The sequence below is a fragment of the Epinephelus fuscoguttatus genome, linkage group LG13 (genome assembly GCF_011397635.1).
Source record: "Epinephelus fuscoguttatus linkage group LG13, E.fuscoguttatus.final_Chr_v1".
Classification (NCBI taxonomy): domain Eukaryota; kingdom Metazoa; phylum Chordata; class Actinopteri; order Perciformes; family Serranidae; genus Epinephelus; species Epinephelus fuscoguttatus.
Window position 1 is genome coordinate 15,013,846 of NC_064764.1, and position 23,439 is coordinate 15,037,284.

The 23,439-nt window shown below is 40.8% G+C and overlaps 2 protein-coding genes across 3 annotated transcripts in view; one reads left to right on the forward strand and one right to left on the reverse strand.

The window, feature by feature from the left end:
* Window positions 1-23,439, reverse strand: part of LOC125899663 (translationally-controlled tumor protein homolog) — a 589,762-nt gene that overhangs the window by 112,610 nt on the left and 453,713 nt on the right. The gene's annotated exons all lie outside the window — the stretch shown is intronic.
* Window positions 208-22,591, forward strand: agpat3 (1-acylglycerol-3-phosphate O-acyltransferase 3). 2 transcript variants are annotated; one of them, XM_049594103.1, is made up of 10 exons: window positions 208-415; window positions 12,782-12,839; window positions 13,052-13,282; window positions 13,806-13,975; window positions 14,109-14,270; window positions 15,703-15,856; window positions 16,526-16,628; window positions 18,848-18,923; window positions 19,152-19,350; window positions 19,494-22,591. In XM_049594103.1, the coding sequence occupies exons 3-10, from the start codon at window positions 13,105-13,107 to the stop codon at window positions 19,583-19,585; spliced, it is 1,134 nt and encodes a 377-aa protein (XP_049450060.1). In that variant the 5' UTR covers window positions 208-415; window positions 12,782-12,839; window positions 13,052-13,104; the 3' UTR covers window positions 19,586-22,591. The 2 variants fall into 2 exon arrangements, with proteins under 2 accessions (XP_049450060.1, XP_049450061.1); XM_049594104.1 differs by lacking the exon at window positions 208-415 and adding an exon at window positions 1,185-1,277.

A 23,439-nucleotide genomic window follows, 5' to 3' on the forward strand; every position in this document is an offset into this window, starting at 1 on the left:
CTAACTAGTCACAGGGGACTACTACTGTACGACACAATGAATAGCCAATTTTAGTAAATATACTACTTTTAGCTGTACGTTATTTAAACTTTTAATATACGCCTCAGCAGGCTGTTTTTTTTTGTTTGTTTGTTTTTTTTAAATGGTGTTTTTTAATTATTCCTGAGAATGAATGAGGGGCCGGACCGGATGTAGGGCATACCACCTTCAGATGGGCTTTGAGGAAATGTGGGGCTTTAACAGACAAACAATAGCGGTCTTGCAAATCGCATTACCTCAAGTCATTTTTTATTGCGTTTAGGGAAACGGAAGAATTAAGCAGGATCCTTTAACCGAGTTATTTTACGCCCCTGAAGACGAGGAAGCAGCGAAAAGTCTAACAATATCCACCGACTCCTAAGCGAATAATATTCGGGTAAGCACAGAGTACCGTTACACTGACAGCTAACGTTAATGCTAGCTTGCTAACACTTAACTAGCATAGCTTAACGGAAAGCGGTACATGTCCGTTGACTGTTTGCAGACAGTACATGTGGAGGATTTGGCATTCATTGGTAATTAAACTATACAAGTAGCCGACTCCATCTAATTCCCTAAATATAATTACTAGCCTAGCATCACCGGTTTCGTTAACCTAGCATGCTACTCAGTACCATTAGCAGCCCACTCTGTCCTTGTGCTGCTTGGCTGAGTTCGTCAGGTTCAGGTTCCTGTCAGCTAACGGTAACGTATTTGCTGTGCTGATAACAACAGCAGGGCAGGAGGGGTAGTTTTAATTTGTCACGTTAAGATGTGGAATGATGTGTTTGCAACTTTGAGCCCACCGCACACCTAGCTTAACTTGCGGCCGCAGTCAAGACATGTGTGTGAGATGATAAGCTCAGTGGACATACTGGCTGGTTCGTTATTTAGCATGAAGCTAGCCATGCCGCACTAATGCACACAGCAGTCCAGTTTTATTCGGGAGAACATGGAGCTGCAGAGCTAAGCAGGGTAACGTTGCATACTGAAGTAGCAACACAGTGTAGCATGCCAGAGTTGGATGGCAAAATGTCACTGGGTTCATTTAAAACGCCGCTACACTGCGAGCCGCCTGTACCCCCGCTGTAACGTCATGTGAGGCAGCTGGCTCCGAGTTGACCTGCGTAACGATGTCGTACCACACACCAGACGTAAGGTTACTGGAGTTCATTGAAGTCTGCGGCTCTATTAGCCAGGGCCAACTTTAGGCTGCCTTTTAATTTTACCCAACGAGGCGAGAAGTGCGAGCGTGACAGGCAAGTGTTGTTACCCTGATCGTTCCTTGCAGTTGTTGCTATCTGTGTTTTTCATGTTTACTGGTGTGATCACAATAATGCTCTGAGTGTTGATGCTTTGTGCAAGAGGCAGCTGTGTTGTCCACGTAGTTAAGTTATACTACAGCCTTATGAGGGTAGTCCATTGACATAGTGTTTGACTTGACAGACAGATAGACAGTAATGAATATTTAATGGGAATATATGTATATTGACTCAATGGCTTCACACTGATATTCTTGTTAGGTGTGCCTGCATGCAGTAAACCTTGACAGGGAGATGTGCTGTGCTGGGCTATACTACTGATTCATGATTATTGTTATAAATTATATGTTAAGTGTCTATCATTTCAAGTAATCTGATAAATGACTATAACAAATAGCCACTTATCTAAATTGCAATCTGGTAATTTTCTGTAGAGAGAATTACCACTTGACTGTCTAATCTTTTCAGTATTGGGATAATCACGATTTCATCCTGCTGACCACAGGGTCTTGTAATCTCTCATTAATCGGGTAAAGCGTGTAGCAAACACTAATTATGGCTATAATGTACAATAAATCAGGAAACTGAATCTTTCTGTCCAACAAGAGATCGTCAACTATTTACTCTCTAAATGTTCATAACCATTTCTTTGTTACTTGCTCAGTTTCTCCTTAAGAATAATCAAAGTCAGTTATTTTCTTTTAATAATCCTTTTAGAGGCCACAGCATTTTAAAAGCCTTTGTTGGGGGGTTTAAGCGTCTTACTTATTACAATTAAGGCTGCAACAATTAGTCGACTAATCGACGACTAATCGACTATTAAAATAATCGGTGACTATTTTAGTAGTCAACTAATCGGTTTGAGTCATAGAAAAATACTATAAAAATACCCCAGAATACTCTTATTGCAGCTTCTTACGTTCAATTATTGGCAGCTTTACACACTCTCCCATGATGGTGAACTGAAACCCTTTGGCGTGAGTATGAAACAAGACATTAAATTACATAATTTTTGGGTTTAGGAGAGACAGACCGACATTTTTCAACATTTTAACACATTTTTCGATAAAATGATCAGTCGACTAATCAAAGAAATCGATAGATTAGTTGACAATGAAAATAATCGTTAGTTTTAGCCCTAATTACAGTGTCTCACAACAGCATTGGCAACATAAACCTAAGTGCAAACAGACATCATGTATTCTATAATAAGACATGCGTGTGTTACAATGGTGGCCAAATTGAAGCATCTACCGCAAAAGTTCTCAGGTTGTATACCTGAGTCATACATATCATAAAAATACACTTGTTGAATAAACTGTTTGTTCAAAGTCCAGTGACATGACTGTTTGCACATAGTGACCTACTGAACTCTTTATCAGCTAATCAAGTGTTGCCCTATAGGACTCTGAGGCATACCCATGCACATAAGCCTTTATCTGAGCAGTGCCATGTTGGATGGTAATCCCACCCCAGGAATGTATAGTTTTATTGACCTCGTAATCGTTTTTGTGACTGTCTGGTTAACAGCAAAGTTACTTTGAACCATCATACTCAACTTATTGTGTTCATACTCAGGCAGTCAGTTTTACCCATTAACTCCCCCTCCCCCCTCTTCCATTAGTCCCATTATTTTGCTGACTACAGCAAGAGCTACCTTATGTATCCTTGAGTCTTATCAGTCATCACTTCTTACGAAGGCTACATCCAGTGCCTGGAGGGACCTTTGAAAGGGTTTTAACCGAGTTAAGTGATGCAAGGCCATGCTGCGTTAGCCAGCTCTTTACCTTATTTGTTAAATACTGTCTGTCCTCTCTGAGATACCCTTCTGTTGAGGCTTTTCATGGAATGTTTGAGTAGTTTTCAAGGTTTCCTCAATATCAGATCCCATTGTTTTGAAATTAATTTGAAACAACACTGCAGCTGGATTTTTTTTTCTATCTGGAGAGTAGCTTTGACGTCACTGAGCATGTTCATGAATGTAGTTTGCTCTGAATGATCTTGAATGATTAAGTAGTCAAAAGTCATTATGATAATGCTATACTAGGGCTGGGCAATACATCGATATAATGATATGACACTAGATATCATCTTAGATTTTGTATATCATAATACTGTAAGTGTCTTTTTCCTGGTTTTAAAGGCTGCATTACAGTAAAGTAATATAATTTTCTCAACTTACCAGACTGTTGTAGCTGTTTTATTATTTGCCTTTACCCACTTGGTCATTATATTCACTCAGGGAGTAAAATACAAGTTTTATCTCAACACAGTATTATATTGATTCTCTTGATGACAATATGATATTTGCTGACAGCACAAAGTCTGCCACAATATTTTGAGTAGATTAAAGTCAAGGGGCCTGTGATCGATATGAGATGGTAACAGTAAATGTCCTCATTGTCTTCTTCTTGGCTGCCTACCATTATCTGCCCGGCACTAGGGTGCTAGCACTGTTTAAAAATGATATGTATTGATGTTTTCTCTTTGCACTGATGATATCGGAATTGCATATAATTCAATGGATATATACGTAGATCTAGACTGGTGTCGTTACTCCCCTAATATCAACATTGCTGAAGATTACCAAAATTTCAATACCATCGCAATATCAGTGTCAAGGTATTTAGTCAAAAATATTTGTCTGTTTTTCTCCATATAGCCCAGCCCAAAGTTGTACATTTTGGTTTATCTTAAACTGTGAAATACTGGCAAAACTTGAAACCTAGCCAAGTGTGGGTGATATTGCGATTGGTATATCATCATCCACCATGTTAGTTTTTTGCTCTCTGGCCCATGTGTGCATGTGTTCATAATCAAAAGAACTGGACGCACTTTCAGTGTTGTTTTACCTGCCAAGAGAACAGCAAGAGAGTGACTTTTAGCCGTAGTGGTAGCAAGCGGTGTGGCTCTAAAATGTCACACTTGGCTTAACAACCAACTGTATAACTGTAGATGCTATTGTTAGAGTTCAGCAGTGGTGCTATCTGCAGTTTTTGGAGCGCTTCATACTTTGAAACATGAATGACCTTCATTGTCAAGCTATCACAATGTATTTTTATCTCTATTTATATTTGGCTTTAATGGCCAGTGGCAAGGCCTCCGGACTGTTCTGTAACCTTTGACCTATTTGCTTCAGTAAACGCTGGAGTTTATTTCTGAATCATCTCTGCCAGCTTGTCTGAACCACATTTGACATTAGCTCTGTGTGGGAACCCAAAGGCTTTTGTTGGCTTCCCCACAAGCCCTGTTTGCCTTCTCTCTGTGGCTGAGCATTACAGATCTGTTGTATATATTTTTAGGTACCCAAGATACTGTCAAGAAGACAGAGAGAGCAAGGATGTGGGATAAACATCACTGATTTCCAGGCTTTGGGTTAATTCATCTCTAATTACGCTTGACCGTAGAGAAACAAAGCACAGCTTGGCAACACACATGAGGAGGTTGTTTAAAGAAACTGTTGCTCCTCTCTTTGAGGTTGTCATTCCTGCTTAATGCTAGGTGTTACTAACAGGTAGCCAGTGGCAAGGTGAAGCAAGAAATTGTACATTATGATTGGTTCCTTCAGCGTAACAGATGCCCTTCTGCTAACTCCACCCTGGCTGGGGAGAGCCCAGCTTTCTTCTTTGTTAATGGTAATGAAATGTGACATATCCAGGGTGCCCATAGCCTGCTAATCAGCCTTAATCTGATCCATTGGATTAGCGAATGGGAATGCATGTAAAACACTGCTTACAGTACATGTGTGCTTCCCTCCTTCCAGCAGTGAGCCATCTTTCAGTCTTTCTAGCATTCGTTAGCAGACTCTAGTAAGAATCTACGGTGGCCTGTGGGAGTTTATCGTGCTCCTTTTTGCACTTGCTCCTAATGAAGATCTATTCTTATTGATACTTTTTGCTGGTGATATGAAATTCTCTGCTCCTCAGTAAACGCTTGTGCTGATTAGTCAGCTCTTCCAACAGGATCTGGGATCTGGCTGTGTTCTTGCTGTCATCAACATAATCTCCCTCTTTCCTTCTGTGAGATTATCATGGCGATGAGGCAGGACAGCCTGTGACTATCCACTGCTCTCAGCAGGACTTTTCTTTGTGTATATATATATTTTTTTGGCTTTGATTTGGTGAGATACCAGGAGCCAAAATGCTGAACCAGAGTGCTGTGATGATCTTCACTGGGATCTGTGGGGCATTGGTGCTGATGGCAATGGCCTACTACGTATACTGGTAAGTTAAAAGCGAGAGAGGTGGTTTGCCTGGGAAAGGATGGGCCCTACCATATTTATTAGATCTTGAAAATAAGGTAGAATAGAGTAAAGCACTTCGGGGCTCAGCTGTTCTCAGTGGTAAGTAAAGTGCAGACTTTGCAAGCCAAATGAAGTTTTTAGTATTAAAATGACTTGACAAAGGTGCCTTCCAGGATGTCACTGAAGTTTGCCTGTATGTAGCTGGTGTCTCTGCATGTACATTTCAGAACTCCTTTATCATCAGAGACTCGTAGAAAGCAGTGTTTATTTGTTGGCATAGAGGCTGTATTCAGGTGATGTAGAGCAAAAGCAGCTGTCCAGCCTTAAGCAGCTTTAACCCAGTCAGCGTCTCTAATCTTCGTGTGGTTGCAGGTGGGCCTGCACCCACAGGGAAGTGGACCTGCACTGGTTGCTTTCATGGTCCAACCCAATGTTTGTTTCTCTGAACGCCTTTTATTCAGTCTTTGTTATATGAGGTTATTGAAACCACAATTCATGACAATAGTCTTAAAAAGAGGCACCTGGAGTTTTGTTAAACCACTTCACTGCAGGGAGAAGGTTGATTTGTTTGATTAGCGCGATGATATGACAAGGTTATTGTGTTGTTTTATGCACAGTAGTGGTGGTATTCTGAGAGGGTGAACTTTTTTTTTTCAAAATGGAGTTTCACTCTCTACTCCTAACTACACTCCTAACCTGTATAGCCAAAATGGAGCACTGATCTAATCAATTACACTTTGGCTGAGCAACACACAGTTGTTTATCTGTTGACCTCAGATGTAGTGCAACATTTACATTGGCATTTATATGTTTGTTTAATCACATGGTGGTAGTCAATATATTGTGTAAAAAAAAAAAAAGAAAAAGAAAAAAAGGTTATAATCCAGAAAATAGCTTTTTGTAATGCTTTATATGACCTATTGCACAGTCTTGGAAGAGCAAGCTGCCATTATCAGCCAATATTTTCTTATTGCAGTGAACTCAGTATCAGGGTATACGTCCAGCAAAACATAAAAAGAAATCTGTGTACAGAAGATCATTTAGAAATTGTGTCAACCATAAATAGTTTGTTCACTAGGGAGCACTTACAATTTTTTATTCTACTGTTCCACAAAGTACTTGGTTTAACCGTTTGATAACCAAATTTAAGGGATACTTATTACATATGATAACTTAATGTCAGCCTAAACGCCTAGTATCCATAGTATAGTTAAGATACTTGAAGGGTTAAAGGGAAATCAAATGTTAACATTGATGGTGTACACAGTATACGCCCCTAGCCTCAAATACATTCAGCTCAGGAATCAGACTGATTCAAGATACAGGGTGAACAGTACAATACACTCTCAGTACTTTTAACAAAATTTAACTGAAATACTAGCGATTTTTTGTTTGTTCATCTAAGCATTAAAGTTTGCAGAAGCTGTCAGGTTCATCAGTTTCGTAGATTTCTCGTACAACAGTAGACTGTCTTAAAAGAATGGGTTAGGGCTGTCCCTGAATCAGGATTTTCAGTGTCAACTAAGTGTCTACACTTAAACGTCCAGGGGTCTTCATTATATTGATTTGTCATGTGCTTGTGGTTTTTTGGTTCATTTTTTGTATTTTATAGGTAGTCATAAAGTAAAATTGGCGTTCTGCTCATACTTAAATTACAAAATCCTAACCGTTGGCTGCGGCTGACGGCGCTGTCAGCCGAACACTCAGTCATGCTGGACGACAGTAGAGGAAGTTTTACCGGTATGTGGTGCAAAAGTAATTTACACAACTTCACTGACAGTCAGCACCAGAGCTAGGAGTGTTTGTGTGACCAGCAAACGCGAGTCATGCTGCCCTGCTTTGCACTGTCCACTTCCGTACTGCTTCCGGTGTATTTTACCCTTCTCTTCTCCCAACACATTTTTGTGGCTTGGTCATTTTGAGATGAGACTTGGTTTGTTTGCAGCCTGCCATGTTGCTGCTCCTGAATTGCTCTGTGTTCAGTGAAGCAGCTAAAGCAGTGTTTCGACCAATAAAATGCGTGTCAACTTTGGGTCTCTACTGATGACTCGAATCGTTGATTTTTAGGGGGCAGTCCTGAAATCTATATATTTTTTTTTGTTTTCCAGCAGCTATTTATCCTCATATAATAAAATTGAACAATGAACGATAATTATAAGAATGCAGTCATGAAGATAAAGGAAAAAAAATTAACTTGGTTAGAATAACATTCTCTTGAGACCTTGATTGGCGATTTATTTCAAAGCAGATATGTTGAGTGCTGCTGATTCGTTGCATTTTGCAAAGTGAAGTTGTTTTTGGAGGAAGCATGAATGCACACAAAGCTGATGATAAGATACTCTTTCCCCTAGACTCTGTGACTCAAGGCCTCCATTTCAACTTGAGGGAAAATTTGTGGTTGTTGCAGGACTCCATGAATGTACAGAGGCAGAAAGAGGAGAATGTGGAGGAAAAAATGAGAGCAAAGTTCATGGTATGTTTGGAAATCTGTCTGTCTGATCTCTCACTTAGAGTTACTGCCTGTTTCCACAGCAAAGGTTGGCTGGGCAGCTCCTCTATTGGCTGCTTGTAACCAAACAACACAGACTGAAAGTTGAATGTTTTCTCTAACAAGTTTCAAGTTTCCACAAGTTTATTTTCATACGTTACTGACAGGAATTTAAACCAGCGGCTGATAGCAAAGCAAAAAAATAAATGAATAAGTTCAGTCCTAAAAATACCACCCAAAGCACTACGTTACTGAGCTTGAGCCAATTATTTGTTCTTTCAAATTGGTGAATATTCCGAGATTGAATTCCTACATTTAATAAATGCATACAACATAATATTGAATTATATTTGACCCTAGTGAGGTGAAAGTCCATGACCCTGTAATCATTGGTGACAGTGAACTTGAGCAGGTGTGCTCCTATAAGTAATTGGGCAAACGACTAAATTTCACATTCTCTGCAGACTCAGACTGTTGGAACTGAGATCATTTTAATATTCTACAACACTGTGCTGGAAAGCATCATAAGATATGGTATGACATCATGGTGCGGCAGTCCAGTTACAATCAAGAATTGACAACCTAGTGAAAATGGCAATAAAAATGACATGCTCACAGAATTGTTAAGGACCTGTCACACAGTCTGTATTGTGAATACCAACTATACCTTCAGGTAGACGTCACACAGTCCCAACATTTCTTTCTTCCCCACATCTACAGCACTACTCAAGAAAACAGGTTAATCCTTACTTAGGTGGTTCATAAGCAAGGAGACACTGTTGGACTCAGTTTTCCACATTGTATATGGTGGTTTTACGGTTTTTGTGATTTCTATCTTCATTTTTAAAAAGCCCTACCGGTATGTATTTATCTGTTATTACACTAGAAGTGTACAATATTTTATACTGTACTGTCTCGTGTTGTTTTAAGTTGATTGCAGCTATGCTTGCCCAAACAAACTTTCCACTTAGAGATAATGAAGTATATCTTATCTTATCTTAAACATAATATAGATGAATTGTGATAAGTGGCATAAGTAACTTGATCAAACTGCCACAGGTTGCTCTTGCTGTCACTCAAAATGAATTAAACTCAACTGAAAATGGGAGCTAAACAGTAGCCTACAGTGTCATCTGTGGGACAACAATGTAATTTAATAACTTTAAAATTTACCAGTAATTTTTACCAGAATATTTGTTAACCACTTTAGAAATACAGTGTTGTAAGTTTGACTGTTTGAAGTTGTAGGAGGGGAGGTTTCTGAAGATTTCCCTTCTAACTCTCAAATTACTCTCAAATTATTCTCACATCATTGGACAAAGGTCTGTCTTTTTGCAGTGTAGTAAGCCTATACAGTAGATTGTACTGTAGTCAGTTTTTTGAGGAGCAGTGTTAAAAACAGGCGAACAGGTCGGGTAACTTTTGAGGAACTTGAGAAACACTTCCCCCACTGCCCATTCTAGGCTTTCATTTTTATTGTTCATAGCACATTTACTTCTCCTCTTATCATCGAGCTGACTAAAATAGAATCACATGCACAAGTTGTTGGACTTTGTATTTACTACACACTATCTCCCTGGTTCTTCAGTGTTGTAGCTTGCCAGCCTCTCAAAATATGTTACAGGAGCCACGAGCGAAATGTGCAATAGTGTAACTTTACCCCTCCAAGTCACTCTCTCCCAGTTGGAACAGAGCTCACATCTGTAACACAATGCAGAGACAACCGTTGGTGTGTGGGCTGATAATCAAACCCATCAGGCGATGATGACGTACATGCACACGTGACAGTTTTTCAACACTTTGTTGTGTCCTAACCATAAAGATTTAGAATCAGTTACGTAGAAGCATTAGCATTTGCCCAAGAGACTCAGCTGAAGTTCTGTGGATGAGCATGCAAGATTTCATTTCCTTCACACCCAGGCCACTTTGATATTCTGTGTGTTGTGTTACAGTTTTTTAGAGGGATTGATTGCACCAGATAAGACGAGTTGCCTTCATTAGTGGCCCACAATGAACTGGCCTCGTGTCAAATATGCGGCTTCATTTGGGGTTGCTCTTTCCCCTCTTTCTCTCTTTCCTGAGATCAACAAATATGATGGAGACTTGAGCTAAAAGCTGGCAGTAAATCTATTTGGATTGCTTGAAACGTCTTGGATTTCTGGTCATCTTTATTTAGAGGATTTTTAAAAATGATTTTAAAAATGCTTTTGATTATTTTAGGGATCTTCTCTCTGCTATCCATTTCTGTTTGTTTTATCTAGTTGCACTTGTGAAAAAAACATGTAAGATAATAACTGAAGCAACAAATAAAGTAGTCATTACACATGCTGTGTGAACAAGACCGTGTCTGTGGTTGGAGACCGTTATGTCAGTGTGACGCGCAGGCACACAGTGTTTCTGTCTGTCCCTTGTTGTCTAGCATGCAGGCTGTTGTTCTGAAAAGCAAACACCAGAGAGCCTCTTTTTTGCTGGGTTTGCTGACACAGTTGTATCAGTGAATGCAGGTGACTGTACATATGTTCATGTTGCTAGCACTGCAGAGTTAATCGTATAATAAAACACAACGCTACCTTTGGCAGTGAGTTTAACTTTTTCTAACTGCAGTATTGATGCTTTGCTTTGAAAGGGCATGTTGTAGTGAATCAAATCAAGTGCCCATTTTCAGATCGGAGCTTTGTTTTATACATCTTGTGCGTATGGAGAAGACACTGTTTTCATGTAAACAAAGATGTCATTAAAAAGAGAAATTAAGTGTAAAACAAGGCAGTTGACAGTGCTGAAGTGGATTGAGTGCCCGCAGATCGACGCACAGACCTGCAGCAGGACAACTCAGTCAGATTAGAAATGTTTCTAAGAACAGCTTTAAACTGGCTTGACCTACACTTTAATGGGCTTTGGTGCAGATGTGGGAACGGACCATTCAAGGCCGGACAGCCTGTTATCATGCCGGTGGGAGCTCATTGATAGTAACTTTTGAATAAAAATTCTTGAGATTTTTGTGAACATTGGTATGAGGACTGATTAAACAAGTCTCTGGCCAGTACATCGTGTACTGTGAGATGTTCTCTAACATATAATGAGCACCTGACCTTACCTGGACAGCATGCAAGCTGTATAAACATGCAGCAGGTTCCTGCATAATAAAGAGCCATCTTTTCCCTACCCTTTATTCTCTAAACCTGCTTATTTTTATTCAGCATTGTGGAGGGATGGAACCTTTCCAGCATGCTTTGTACAAACACTGAAACATCCTGGATATGTCCCCAGTCTGCTGCAGTGTTAATTGTCAGACAAACAAAGTCACATCCTTACCTAGGGGCACTGAAATGTTTCCTGAGGTAAGTGTTTTGTTGACCTGTTGGAGGAACTTGGAGCACCCAAATGAAACTCGCACAAGCAACAGACTGAGCCCTAAACTCTGAAGTGGCAACAGGTCTGTCATGGTGGGCAGCATCATCAGTGGAGTATGATGTGCTATGCCTGCAACTAATGATCATTTGTGTCATCAGTTTATTCTTATGTCTGATCAACAGTCTGAAATATGCTCAATTTACGATAATATAAAACAGAAATAGAAAGTTCTTACATTTTTGAAGCTGGAGCCATCAGAAATGGATCAGGCTTCACATAACTGATAATCAATCACTTAAAAAATGACTTGATTGCCCATGGTACCCAACCTGTGTATTACGGCAGCTGTGTTAATAGTGTGTGTATATCCAACCTGGGCACAATAGGACCTAACAGGCCAGCAAGGGTTCAGACAAATATTTGCAAATGATGTCTGGGTTGAGTCTGGGTTCGGCCTACTTGACATGATGCGTCATGATTTGCTTCCCAGTTAATTTATTCCTCCGCACTTGATCACCTTTTGGTTTGTTGTCAGAGTGACACAAGGATATGAACATGGCAGTGTAAAGAGGATCGCCTGTGTGTTTCTGTAGCAGCACTGGAGCACTGGAGTGTTTGCATTACACTAACTGTGTCAGGTTCAGACATAAGAAAAACAGAATGCCTGTCGAGTTCAGGTTGTGCTCAGCTACTGCTTTCTTGGACTTGGGTTGGAGCACGAGTTGCGCTCTATTATTAACACAATGGAACATAGAATAAAAACCCTGAAGATGATCTAGCTGAGCCTTTGTGGGCTCTGCATTTTAGCTGAGAGAGAAGATTTCTATACACTTAAATCTATGCAGTCTTTAAAGTGAAACACTGCATAGATTCAAGGGTGCAGCAATCTTTTCTATCAGCTTGGACTCATTGATATTTCCAGCACCTTTTGCCAAGATTGAGCTGTGTGGAGCGGTGGTCGTCCCACATTATTGCACTCTGCCTTTTAAAAGATGTATAGTCTATTGAAATGAAACTGCCTGTATTCATGTGGTGTTGTGGTTCTGTGTAAAGTGTCTTCCATCTCATAGCCTTTGTGAAAGTTCAGGCTCAGGTCACGGGGAGGATAGCCACAAAAAAAATCACCATGCTCTTTGTTGAACCAGTGTGTAATAATCACAGCTGTGATGGCACATTATTTATTTACCAAGGCGTGTGGTACAGTTTGACCCAGCATCTGTCTTCCTGGTCATGTTAACTTGCCGCCCACACAAAAAAGGATAGGGGCTATTTCTAGTTTCTAGTTATATGTTCTCTTGCCATTAGCTAACACAATCAAACAAGGCCTTTATTGAATTCTACTGTAATGACACTGTACTGTAGCCTTTTATGTCTCTTCTGCCACTGCTGGCTCAACCTGTGTTGTTCTGTCTCCATCAGGTCAGTAGTATTGGCTGAAGGACCGTGTAAACGCGGCTTGTAAAAGGATCCCACCGTGGTAAGAAACACTGCTGTTTTTGAATTTCTAAAATCATCTTTGCCCGCAGAACAACAGCCTTAAACAGGCCACATCCTTTTGACCACACTATTCCCATCAATCTCTAATTGTTTGCCACCCTCCCCTCCCTCATGCTCTTTTTTGCCCACATCTCTCAGTAAAGTTGTTTTCATTGCTGTGGCACCGCCTCCTCTGTTTGCACCCTCTCTCAGGTTGGTCATAGTGTATAGAGAGGAGCCTACTCCGCTCTCCAGGCTCCTCAGCCATGGCTCTGCTGGCCTACCTGAAGAGCCTGTTCATCCTGCAGCTGCTGATGGGCTTTGTGTTCGTGGTGAGTGGCCTCATCATAAACTTCATTCAGCTCTGCACCTGCATCCTCTGGCCGATCAACAAGCAGCTCTATCGCAGAATCAACTGCCGGCTCTCTTACTCCCTCTGGAGTCGTGAGTACATGATATCTATGTTGTTGCTATACATTATATTTTTATGTAATGCATGCACCAATTTCATAGTTCAGAAAAAGTAAACAAGAAAAGGCACCAGGTACTGTGTCATCACACTTGACCTGGCTGGGAGTGTATTTTGGTTATTCAGTTCAGTTTAGCTCGGTGATAAATCTGAGTCTATAGCTGCTACATCTTCCACAATATGTCCAGGCACCCGCTAACTTTATCTGTCCACTGTGTTGGCAGGTAGGTGCCCTGTGTTGGTTAATGAGAGCAGCTGAGGCTCAGACAGACAATACATTTACACCAAAATAGCTCCATTCAGCTACTAACCTGCAGACAACTAATTTGTGTCATTAATCACTGTCATATTAATCAGCAAAACTGAGGAACAAACCAAGCATGTATTTAGAGAAAAATGTCCTGAGTTGGTACTTTAAGTAGTTAAGTCAATACTATGAAAGATGAATCGTTGTCGGTACATTTCGAGCGCCCATGATGTGTTGTCGTCTCTGTGCAGAGCTGGTAATGCTGCTGGAGTGGTGGTCGGGCACAGAATGCACCCTATACACCGACCAAGCTACGGTGGACAAGTTTGGTACAGAGCATGTCATCACCATCCTCAACCACAACTATGAGATCGACTTCTTGTGTGGCTGGACCATGTGTGAAAGATTCGGCGTCCTAGGGGTCAGTAATGTTGCAAAGATGAATTGAATTAGTTATTAGTTAGTACTTCATAGTGGTTCAGTTCATAGTTGGACTTCAAACCTGACTGCAAGTTATCCAAGCTTCATTTCATAAACCTGTCTTCCCCCTCTAGAGTTCAAAAGTGCTAGCCAAACACGAGCTACTGAAGGTCCCTCTGATCGGGTGGACCTGGTACTTCCTAGAAATAGTCTTTTGTAAAAGAAAGTGGGAGGAGGATCGAAAGACTGTCTTCAAAGGACTGAACAGGCTCAAAGACTATCCTGAATATATGTGGGTAGGTACATATCAGACCTGCTGTGTTAGTCTGTCTGCTGGTATGAGTGTGTACGTGTGGTAGTAAGCTGTGTGTGAAGTTTATCAGTTTGCTGAGAAGTTTTGTCATGCTGCTACACATCCCTTTGCACAGTTTATTTTGCAATCATTCAACTGTAGCCCAGTTGGACAATCAAGGGTGTGAAACATCCTGTCAAAATAGACTTGCTAGTAAAATTAACGGACATATAGTTACATGAGCACATCATTTCAATGAAGTGTTTGTTTGATTGTTTCAATTTTGATTAGAAATACATAATGTGGGCAAAGCAGCTTACTTATTTATTTCCGTTAATTACAACTTGAGTCTCATTTTTACTAGCTTATGCATCCTTTTTACTGAGATTTCTAAAAAGAAGTCCTACATTTGCACAATCAGACCAATTTTTTGGGGGGTAATAATCCCATATTGTACATGAAAACTGTCTGTTAGCACCACTATGGCAAGTACAGTAGGCCAAAGGTCAACCATAAACTCATACTGAACTGTTTGCCTTTGGGTTTTTTTTTTACCCTCCAGACAAGTTTGACTAACCTGGGAGTTTGTTAAAAACCGTCATGATGGTGTGAGAGCTTGTGTTGCCAGATCTCAGCTGTTAACGGTGAATGCAATATTATCCCTGCCAATAGAAACAATGGCCAAAACTTCAAAAATGAAATCCAAGCTGTGATCAGTTGGACTTGTTTGTCAGTTCTTTAGGTTTCATGTTGAACTCTCTGCCCTCTCTAAACATGAGGAAATCCAGATGCTGCCTTTGACCCAGTTTTTCTACATAAATTGAACTCAGTAGACATATACACACCAGTTCTCTGGGTGCACCAGCTGTATTTAAAATCGCTCAGCAGGAGGGTCAGTGTTTTCTTTTTCTGTGAAACCTCATGAACCGGACTTTCCACTGTGCGTGAACAGCCTGAGGTGGATTCACCCTGCTTTGGAAGGCAAAACAGCTCTTTTCTGTTGAAACAAGCAAGCAAGTGCCTTACATTCATGGTATCTTACCTGGCGGCAGCAGGTGCTGCTGTTTGTTGTGCACCTTTTTGCCGAAGGTGTAAAGCAGATTTTCACCTTGACTCAACGAGTTCACCAGCTGAGATTAGACAGATCAGCAGTTGATCTAATTACCCCTTAAGTCAAGCGTTAGGTCACTGCTGATGACATAGTTTCTATATGTTCAGATAAACAAACTAACCACTGTTTGGTAGAGTTAGCATCCACGTTCCTTTTGAGACAAGACAGTGACTTTATTTTAACATTGTGTTACATTGAACTTGATCTGTAATTCAACCAAGCAGAAGTAGGGTAGTGGATGGGACAAGAGAAAGGAGGTCACTTCAAGACTGTGTGATTCTTTTTCATAGGTGTGTGTATTAACACAGCTCGTCTCCCTCCTCAGTTTCTGCTGTACTGCGAGGGCACCCGCTTTACAGAGACGAAGCACCAAATCAGTATGCAGGTTGCAGAGAGTAAAGGCCTGCCCAAGCTCAAATACCACCTACTACCCCGAACCAAAGGATTCACCACCACACTGCAGTGTCTTAAGGGCACAGGTAAAGTCTAGTCACACTTTTCACACTGCACCAGCTCCAAGAAAAAGTCTGGACAAACTTAGCCCCTTTTCACACACACATTGTTAACCCAGTGTTAACCTAAGCCCAGGGCTATATGAGTCACACTACCCTCTACTAGCCCTGGGTTAAATGTCCATTGGAACACGTAACTAGTGTTTACAATTTAAAATGATGCATGATCACTCCTAAACAGCAAGCAGCAAAGTTAAAATGTTGCCATTAGCAACATTACCTTTTCCAGCAGTGTCTTTTGTCATCTCTAGAGGCTTTAAGTTGGCTAGCTTGCTAGTTATCCCCTGTTTCAGTTAGTAGTAGTTACCATGGTTACAACATAAACCTAAAGCACACACTTACTGATGATGTAATGAAGTTCTGTGATGCTAATTAGCTCTGTTTCGCACTGCCAACTTTTAGCAGCGTCTTTAGACGATTTTCAGGGGATAACCCCGCAGACTCGAGGCTTACCCTGCTCAGGAGAAGGGCCAGCAAGTCCTAGGCTATAGTCGGGGTTAACCCACTTTGTAATGTGCCAGGATTGTGCCAGTGTGAAACCTTTTTAGCCCAAAGCTAATAGTTCCCTTGGTCTGGGGGTAGGTGCAGTGTTAAAATGGCTCTTTAATCTTAATCTGAGTTTTTTCTCTTTTATAGTAACTGCTGTGTACGATGTGACTCTCAACTTCAAGGACAACCAAACTCCCACTCTCCTGGGCATTGTCAATGGCAAGAAATACAGAGCTGACATGAGCGTAAGGTGAGTGCCACTGATAGCCTCCATTTGCTTTCGAATCATCGGTTATTGTTATAATGATGCAGTACACTGCCAGCTTTACTGAGTTTCTTCAAGTGGAAAATGATGAATGTATTCTAAACCTTTTGGCCTCCTCCCAACTGCATTTTTTTGCCCCATAACAATGAAAGAGACGGTGAGAGTGCTCCAAATGTTGGCTAGTTTCCCAGCACGTTTATGGGTTCAGAACAATAACTCTAATGGCTAGTACACTCCTACTGAGGAGAGAGCTGGCCGTGAGACAGCAGCAGATTGGGATGGCTCGGAAAAGCATGTCTTTTGTCTGAACAGCAAAACTGAATTAGAGAAATATAGTGTTGATTTATTTTACTCAAATCTAATAAAAAGGAGAATACTAGAGGATACCCTGTTTTAGTTTTGTGGTAATGTGAGTGAGTAGAGTGAAGTCAGTTAAACATACCAGTGAGTTTAAGGAGATCACTCAGCACTGTAACAGATGAGCTGTGGTGCAGAGTTGAATAGAGTTTGAGGTGAGGGAGCCATCTCGTGGTGAGACACTGTCATAACAACCTGCAAATAATTTTCTGTATCATCATAAAATATTTTCTGTTGTACTCTGGGAGGACTGGATTGATCGTGAAATGTATGTAACATCTTCTTGTCCTTTAGGGCTGCAACTAATGATTATGTTAATTGTCACTTAATCTGTCATTTATTTTCTTCATTAAATGACTAGTTGTTAGGTCTATAAAATGTCAGAGTCCTAGATGACGTCCTCAAATGCCTTGTCTTCTCCACAACCCAAAAACATTTAGTTTACTGTAGACACTCTACATAAACGAAGCCAGAAAATATTCACGTTTAAGAAGCTGGAATCAGAAAATTTGTCTTTATTTATTTCTTAAAAAAAAAAAAAGTCAAACCAGTTACTTGATTTTTAAATTAGTTGACAGTTCATTTCATAGTTGAAAACTAATCAATTGATTGTTGCAGCTCTGTTGTCCATTACATGATGATTTTAGAGTCCTACTCTTTAATGTACTGTTAGCTGAATGTCCTCATACGTTAAAGGAAGGTCAAGTACTTAAACAAACTGTCTTTGTTTAAAATAGATATTTTTAAATGGGTTGCGGCGCCTGTAAACTATGTGTGAATGCTTTATGTATAACTTACCGATGGTTCTTTAGGCCAGTTGGTCATCATTTCAATATTTCTACTTTTTTTCATACAGTACTGAATATATCATGCACGCATTACACCTGAGCTAATCTAGAGACTTCCATACAATGCGTGGTGTTTAAAGACTCTAATAATCCAGTCGCTGCTTTTCATTTTCATCCATTATCTTCACAACTAGAATCATGACCATGGATATAATATGTGTGAGCAGGAGAAATCATAAAAGGGAGAAAAATAAAACCTTGGCAAGTAGGGGTGCAGTGATATACCGGTTTCAGGGTATACCAAGATATAAAAGTTGACAGTTATCATACTGTGTACATTTGCTTATCTATGATATTGTAGTTATTTTCTAAGGGGAGATTTTTTACACATACATCCATTAAGAAAATGGTTTCAAGTCTCAATTTTAGTAATAAATTTTAAGTTTGTCCAACCAACAGTAACCTCTCTGGTTTTATTCCTTTCAGGGTCATTCTGACTGATCATAATTTATATTCTGTAAAACTATGATACTGTGATATTTTCTGAGACGGTTGTCATGCCGTTAAAATCTCACACTGTTGCAGCCCTATTGGCAGGCCAGCGGAATAATGTTTGGTGTGCGGATCTAATTCATCAGTTTTCAGTGCACTTGAAATCCACATCATTCTTGTAAAGGTCACACACCTTCAGCTCTCTCTCTCTCTCTCTGCGTAGTTTCAATCACGCGCTTCTCTGTAGTCACCTTTCATCAAAAGTTTTCCTTTGTTTTTTTTATTTCTTTGCCCAAACTGCTGCGTGTATCAGCAAGTCACACAGTGTTTGATGGACGTACATTTCTGTTTTGCAGCATTTTCTTAAATTTTGTTCTCTGTGTCATACAGTGTGTCGTCCTTTAGTACAGTATTTCCTCAGTTGTTCATTATGTGCTCATTTCAGACTGTGGAGGCAAAACAATCCATGAATGTTAGCTGAAATAGTTAGTGTCTAATCTTTGAAGTTTCAAGAATCTTAGAGTCCGTTCCCAGTTTAAAACTTCTTTTTTATTCTCTCCCAACCAGGCGTTTCCCTGTGGAGGATATACCAGATGACGAGAAGGAGTGTGCCATCTGGCTGCACAAGCTCTACCAGGAGAAGGTAAACTGAGGAAAGCTGACTAAAGGCATAATCGTTATCAAAATGTAAAATGTACAAAATATTGAATAATTATTTTCTGATTTGATGCATTACTTTATCATTTCTCACAGTCTGTACAGTATGTCTGATGCAAGTATGAGGGAGGTTACTGTCTCAGGTCAAATGAGGCAATGGCATACATGATCGGTTCATTCAGTGCAAACCGATTCTTCTTCCTGTCCTGCTCAGGATGCATTACAGGAACTCTATAAGAAGGAAGGCAAGTTCCCCGGACCCACAGTAGTCCCTCGTCGCAGGCCATGGACGCTGCTGAACTTCCTGTTTTGGGCCACCCTGCTGCTTTCGCCCCTAATCAACTTTGCTTGTGGAGTGGCTGTCAGTGGCTCCCCCCTCCTCATCATTGGCTTTATCATCTTCCTCATCATAGGTAGGTGAACACTGCAGCAATGGCCCTAAGAATGAAAAATGAGTCTGTGTCTTCCTTTTGTGGTTTAACTTTACCTGGGAACAAAAATGAAATGAGACGTTTGTTCACTCCACTCTTAATATTCTCCTTTGGTCTCTCCCCAGCCTCCATAGCTATCCGCCGCCTCATAGGGGTCACCGAGGTGAAGAAAACAGGCTCCAGTTACGGCAACCAGGAGGCCAAGAAACAAAACTAAAGTGTGTCACCCCCCTCCGTGTACGGCCGTTTCTGTACGGTCGCCCTGCGGTGTCTCACCACTACCCAACTCCATTCTCCTCCTACTGTTGAGTCAGTTGGCAGGTCGGGGAGGAGACCCAGCTGTGAAAACATAATAGAGACCAGAGTTAGAACTACTAATGGCACTAGAGTGAGAGAGAGAGAGAACATGGAAGGTCTGAGGTTCAAGCTCTCTGGTGTAACACAGAACATAAGGAGGGGGAGATGCAGTACTGTATTCCCCTGCATCTTTCTTAATCCAGCTAGCGACCCACTGTCCATCTCCAAGTCCCATTAAATCCCGGTAAAACCCAAGGTTAAGCTCCTAACCTGTCTGAGGTCACATGGACAGCCAGTCAGCCCATTTCCTGCTCTGCGCTACCTACCTCCACTTCCTGCCAGAGTCATCAGCCAATCAGAACACAAGCCGATCCGTACCTGATCTTTTAAATCTTAGCCATCCAGGGGCAGTGCGTTTCTGCAACAGCAATCTGTAACATGCAGGACATCTCTCTCCCTTGTTTTCACTAAGTGGGACTTGTAATAGGAACCGGTGCCTTGAGGCCCAGCCTAGTTTCCTTAATCTTAAAGGGTTGGTTCACCTAAATCACAAAGCATTTACCATTTTAACTTGTGGGTATGTGGCCAGGTGGATAGTGTGGGGTTTTATGTGCCCAGGGTTTGAGATAGCCTGCACTGACACTTCTGCTGCCGCTCCAACACAATGTAGGTGAATTGTGGTGTGGTTCATGGTGCTCAAATCATAGCAAAACTACATGTGAAATGTGTTCTGTCCCTTTGGACAATTTTCACCTGCTGTATATGTCGAATGTGAAAAATAGGAGCAGTATCATTGGATTATCCAAGTATTAGGCAGAAAGAAACGTTGCTCTTGAGCTTTTCAAATGTAATATTAAATCATTTGAGCACCACCAGTGACATTCAGTTCACCTTCATTGTATCGGGTTAGCAGCAGTAGTCTCAGGGCAGACACCTCAAAATACAAATCCCACACCATCTCCAGGGCTCGATAACGCAAGGGTTAAGTGGGAAAATCTTTTGTTGTTGTTGTTGTTGTTTTTTTTCCCCCCCAAATCTCATGATCTTGGCGAACTGACCCCTTAACATCTTGGCTCAGAAAAGGCTGGTGTCTGCTAAACTACAGCAAGGGCTCTGAATGTGAAAACCGTCCTCATCAAGGACACCTACCATCTGTTACAGGTCTCATTTGTAGCCCACAGCACCAAGACTCACGGATTCATCCCGACACATTTTAAATTATTTTTTCCAGTTTTTATTCCTGTTTTCACGTGCTTTACACAAATAGGAATTTGCATACATATTACTGTTCATTTTTAAAACACAATCGCTCTCTTACCCGCTAAATGTGATGTTAATTCAACCAGCAATCTTAGTCCAAACCCTGAAGCTGTTCGCCCAACCATTCCCCCCCCCCCCCCCCCCCTCCTCCTCTGATGCCAGTGTTGACAGTCTAAACGCCGTGCACACTGCTCTGTTCTGCTTCTGCTGTTGAGTTTCAGTGGGACCAGATTCTCGATAAAGGTCACCAACTGTCTCCACGTAGCCTCACAGCTGTTAGCATATAATTTCTGTGTCCAGATATAGACTGTAGTAGTGATGTTTTAACCTTTGCCTTAAATCAAGCTTGCTCAGGCAAGGGATTGCTTATTCGCCACCCCTTTAAAACAGCACCCACCTCTTACCTCTGCGTTATGTTTGAATATTCATCCTCTTCCTTCCATTAAAGTGCATGAGGGAGCAGTATGCATTCATTTGGTTTGATTACCAAAGCAAATGAGTAATTAAAACAACATTTTGAATCTTTAAAGTGGAAAGCTTGAAAGTTGTTGGTTTGTTAAAGGCGTCCTCGTACCTGTACATAGTCGTTAGTTTAAGGAAGCTGCTTACACAGTGTCCTGGCAGCTTCGTTTCTCTGGAAATCCTAGCCAATGTCGGTGCACGGCTCCCTACATTTCACCATTTTAGAATCAGTCATCCCACAGCTGGTTGTTTTTAACTGCAACAAATGAAACGTTAGCTGCTGCAGTACGTGAGTGAATCTCTTCCAGTGTCACAAGCCACATGTTCTGGTCCAAAATGCAAACAACGGTAGCAAGACATGGAGGGGATTTTTCGTGTCCTGCTCTCTCCTCCCCTCCCCCCACCACTCCCGTGCCACATGTAGTGTTAATCATTTGTTGGTTTTAATTTATCACTCCTCGGCAGCAGCATGTTGTGTACTTCCTCTCTCTGTAAAGTTCTCTCCACCCAGACAGATTTCATGCAAGCCTTAATAGACAGTGCTGCTTAATTTTTGTGTGAAAGTGTAGAAGCTAACTGAGCCCCTGTGGTAGTGAAGGTTGATTCAAACATGTTCTCCAGTGTCGTAAAGCAAGCTGCTGGGATTAGTTGCCAGGCGGCTTTGTTCTAAAGTTTTAACATTAAGAATTAAAACGAAATGAGAATGGATAAAGTTTGCTCTTATGCACAAAGAGCTCTGTTTGTAATTAATTCTCATTGTTACAAGAAGATACTTTGAATGGCTTTACCTTTAAATATTTGGTTAAAGCTTCAGTATCTTGGCCTGCTATCTTTTTCCTCAAGAGAGCTGATCAGATACGAATGCAGTCCAACTCATCCTGTCATTAAGTAAAAATCATAGCCCAAAGCAGAAAGGATGCTGAGAAGTTCAGATAGGTATTTGGAAGAACTTTTTACACTGGATGTTTTTTTATTCAGTAAAGAAATACTACTGTAACTTGTGGTTGTTGTTTTTTTTCTGACGTCTCCAATGGAATCAAATAACTTTACAAACTGACACCACGTAATTAAGTTTTTTAAAAATCAAAGATAATTGAGTTAGTGGCACCTCTTGAGTCAGCTTTTGTTTTGTTTTCTAAGGCTATTTTTATGGTTTCTTCGATTAAAACACTTGAGAATATTAAAGGATTTAATCACAAAGCAACTCTTACTCCTTTGACTTATTTGGATTTGTGTGACTCTTTCTATTTGCACAGCAGCTCAGGTAAAAAGATGTGCGTGATTCCAGGGGCGAGGGCTGCTGAATTCACCATTGAAACATTTCCGCCCTCCATCTTCTCTCATCCATCGACACAGCCATCGTCCGTTCATCATCACACATCCACACTTTTACTTTAAGATACAGTATTAAGCCACACAGATGTGACAGTATGTCGAGACTGTGTAAACTGAAAATATGTACATAAGGTAAATGATGAATGTCACATTCACTTCTAGAAATTGTAGAGATGTACGTAGCGGTTCTTTTGCAGTAGACCTTCTGAATGACACGTTACCCAACTGTCCATCGAACACCCTGAGGACATTTTGGATATACTGTCACAAGATGTGTGACATGATGTTGAGAGACTGTATAAATATGTACATAATGTAAATGATGAGTATGATGTTCACTTTTAGAAATGGCAGAGATGCTCTTCTGTTATTTTGCAATAGTTCTTTTGAATGATGGGCCATGCGTTCAGGCTACAACCAAATGTAACACTGACGGAAATGCTACAGCAGAAGAGGATTTAAACTGAGCTGGACTCCAGGGTGCAGGTTACGAAATGATCTGCAAAGGTTATACCTGACACGAGCTCGCCTTTTCAGGTTCGGAGCTGTGAATACCTTCAGCGATGCCTCTCTTCTCATTAAAGCCACAGACAGAAGGCTGTAGTCACAGATGATGCTTACAAGGCATTTTTCCAACTTTGTAATTAATCATGGTTTCTTACTGTAGTCAATTACTTTTTGCATGATGTGCACTTCTGCACAGTCGCTGAATCGAGT